Here is a 2,284-nt window from a genome sequence, read left to right as displayed (position 1 = left end):
CTATCTGCCATAATGGCACAGTCCACAGTAAGGGGGAAGGGCAGTGTGTCTCCCTGCTGCACGAGGGAGCCGTCAGCAACTGCACCCTGTTGGAGGACATCAGCCTTACAGACAGAGTGCAGTGCTACGAAGCTCAGAGAGGGAATGTAGAAAGCCACCTGTGAAAAGCACTGGGAACAAGAACTGAATGAAGAAATTTGATTCTGACATACTGTTCCAGGTGGCTGCAAAGAGTTGTGGTCATCTGTCATAACAGTCTTCACTCACAGATGAGTGTTTCTAGGAGACTGAGCATTCAGCCCACAATGGAGAACAATGCAACAGATATCCACACTGAGATGCCCAATGTGCTGTGAGCCTCATGAAAAGATTTCTGTAAGCGTTAGTCAGACAGTGTAAGATGTTGAACAATGAGACAACACCATCTCGAGGCAGATAAGCCGTGTAAAATAACAAAAAACCTAAAACCTCAAATAACAAAAACAGAAACAAAACAACAACAACAACAAAAGTCACAGGGTCCTTGCTTGACTTTCTGCTTTAATTTGTGTTGTGTATCAAATGTGTGCTTTGTGGTACTGGAGGTTAAAACAAACTGGACATCGAACTGTACACACACACACGCAGACTAAACAAGTGACACAACACAAGATGGTAGGAAACAGAGGATTTTTCTTCTTTGCTTTGCTCTGATATGTCCAGTCTATACTGACTTTGATGGAAATGTACAGAAAAGGAGAAACTTTCTGTTCACTGTACCTCATATAGTAAGGTGAACACAGTGTTACTCAAGTGGCCCCATACGGGCCCATGGGAAGTTGGCAGCTGCTCTCACCAGGTCGTTCCTGGCTCACATATAGACCTTAAAAGAGGTCAAGAGATTGTATAGAGATTGTATATTATAAATAAGCTAATATGATCATCACTTTGCTTGTTTAGGTGTTTCACAATAAAAAAAAAAAATTGTTAGATGGGTCTAAACCTTGAACACTGCTGAATGCTAATATTGTAACTGTAAATGTGCCAGGTGTGTTTTTAAAGGGAATAGTTGCAATTTTGTGCCATTAAATGTATTTTCTTCTCTCTATGCCATCAAGATGTTGTCAGACTCCTGCCTTGTGGTAGTATATGAACTTCTGCATAGTAGCCCACTCAATTCTTGAGATGAAAGCCGCTAGGTGCAACTGTGGAGTCAAATTAAGGATAAAAATACACATGCATAAAGCATCAACTAAACACTGTGACTCAAAGTAACACCACCTCCAACACAACGGTGTTTTCACAATGTCAAATACAGGCTCTCATGTATGAAGACTGGAGTTAAGTCATAGGTTTAGTGACTCATCCCACTGAGGAGTGATTCATACACTGGGGACTACAGTGCCATCACATTATTATCTCCACTGTGCAAATGGAAAAATGTCAGATGGGCGGTGCTCATATCTGCATGCGCCCAGGATCTCTTTTAGAGCATGACAGCGATGTGTTTGTCATTCAGATAAGAGCTCTGTGCATTTATAGTACTTCAGGCAGGCCCTGGTTTGAGTGGGTTAAAACAATTGCAGGCTGAGGCTATTTTTCATCAGCATCTGCTCAGGATTTTAATATACATATAGAATTGATGCACAGACTGGTGCTGCTGTTGCTCAGAGGTAAATCTGCAGTGACATTATCTTTTTGTCGACCAGGAGAAATATTTGGATACTGACCGATGTGACCGATAACAGAGGAGTGCTTGTACAGTATGTGTTTAGTATTCAGCCTTATTTTGTGCGTGCTACCGTGGACACTTTGAGCAAAGCTTTGAGCATCCTAGTGACACAAGAAACTAAATTAGCAGTGGTACACTTGCTTCTGAATATATTGCAATTTTGTTTGTTTTGTTTTCTTAAAGGGAAGCCTCCGGGAAAGCATTAACTAATCTTCAAATTGCAAAATATTTTGCCAGAATTAATTCTGTATGACTTACACATTTTTAATTTATAATAGTACTGTGTGTATGTATGTGTTTATACAGGTGATTTATTGATTGCTGTCAATATATTTCACACACACCTGTGTATGTGTGTGTATGAATATGTGCAGTTTCAGGATTCCAGATTTGTGGATGTCTTACAGCAAGATGAATCACTGGCTGCAGCTATAGGCTCGATAGTGAACCAGGGCCACTGGGTTCACACAGAGCACAGAGGTCAGAGGTCATAATGATTCACTCACAGTGTTGCACCACAGGACATTCCTAGAAATAGGTCTGTATAAGAATGAGACAACCCTTTGTTTGATT

The 2,284-nt window shown here is 40.8% G+C and overlaps 1 protein-coding gene across 2 annotated transcripts in view; it reads left to right on the top strand.

Annotated features, from left to right (window-relative positions):
• The window catches only part of gcgra (glucagon receptor a), a 30,198-nt gene extending 28,513 nt beyond the window's left edge, over positions 1-1,685 (top strand). The window contains exon 15 of one of the 2 annotated variants that reach the window (XM_020610499.1): positions 1-1,685. In XM_020610499.1, coding sequence (XP_020466155.1) covers positions 1-164 — 164 coding nt within the window. In that variant the 3' untranslated portion in view covers positions 165-1,685. The other variant, XM_020610498.1, reaches the window with a different exon arrangement.
• Positions 1,686-2,284: the final 599 nt, after the last annotated feature.

The sequence above is a fragment of the Monopterus albus genome, unplaced genomic scaffold (genome assembly GCF_001952655.1).
Source record: "Monopterus albus unplaced genomic scaffold, M_albus_1.0 scaffold105.1, whole genome shotgun sequence".
Taxonomy (NCBI): domain Eukaryota; kingdom Metazoa; phylum Chordata; class Actinopteri; order Synbranchiformes; family Synbranchidae; genus Monopterus; species Monopterus albus.
This window is presented reverse-complemented; position numbering and strand designations above follow the sequence as displayed.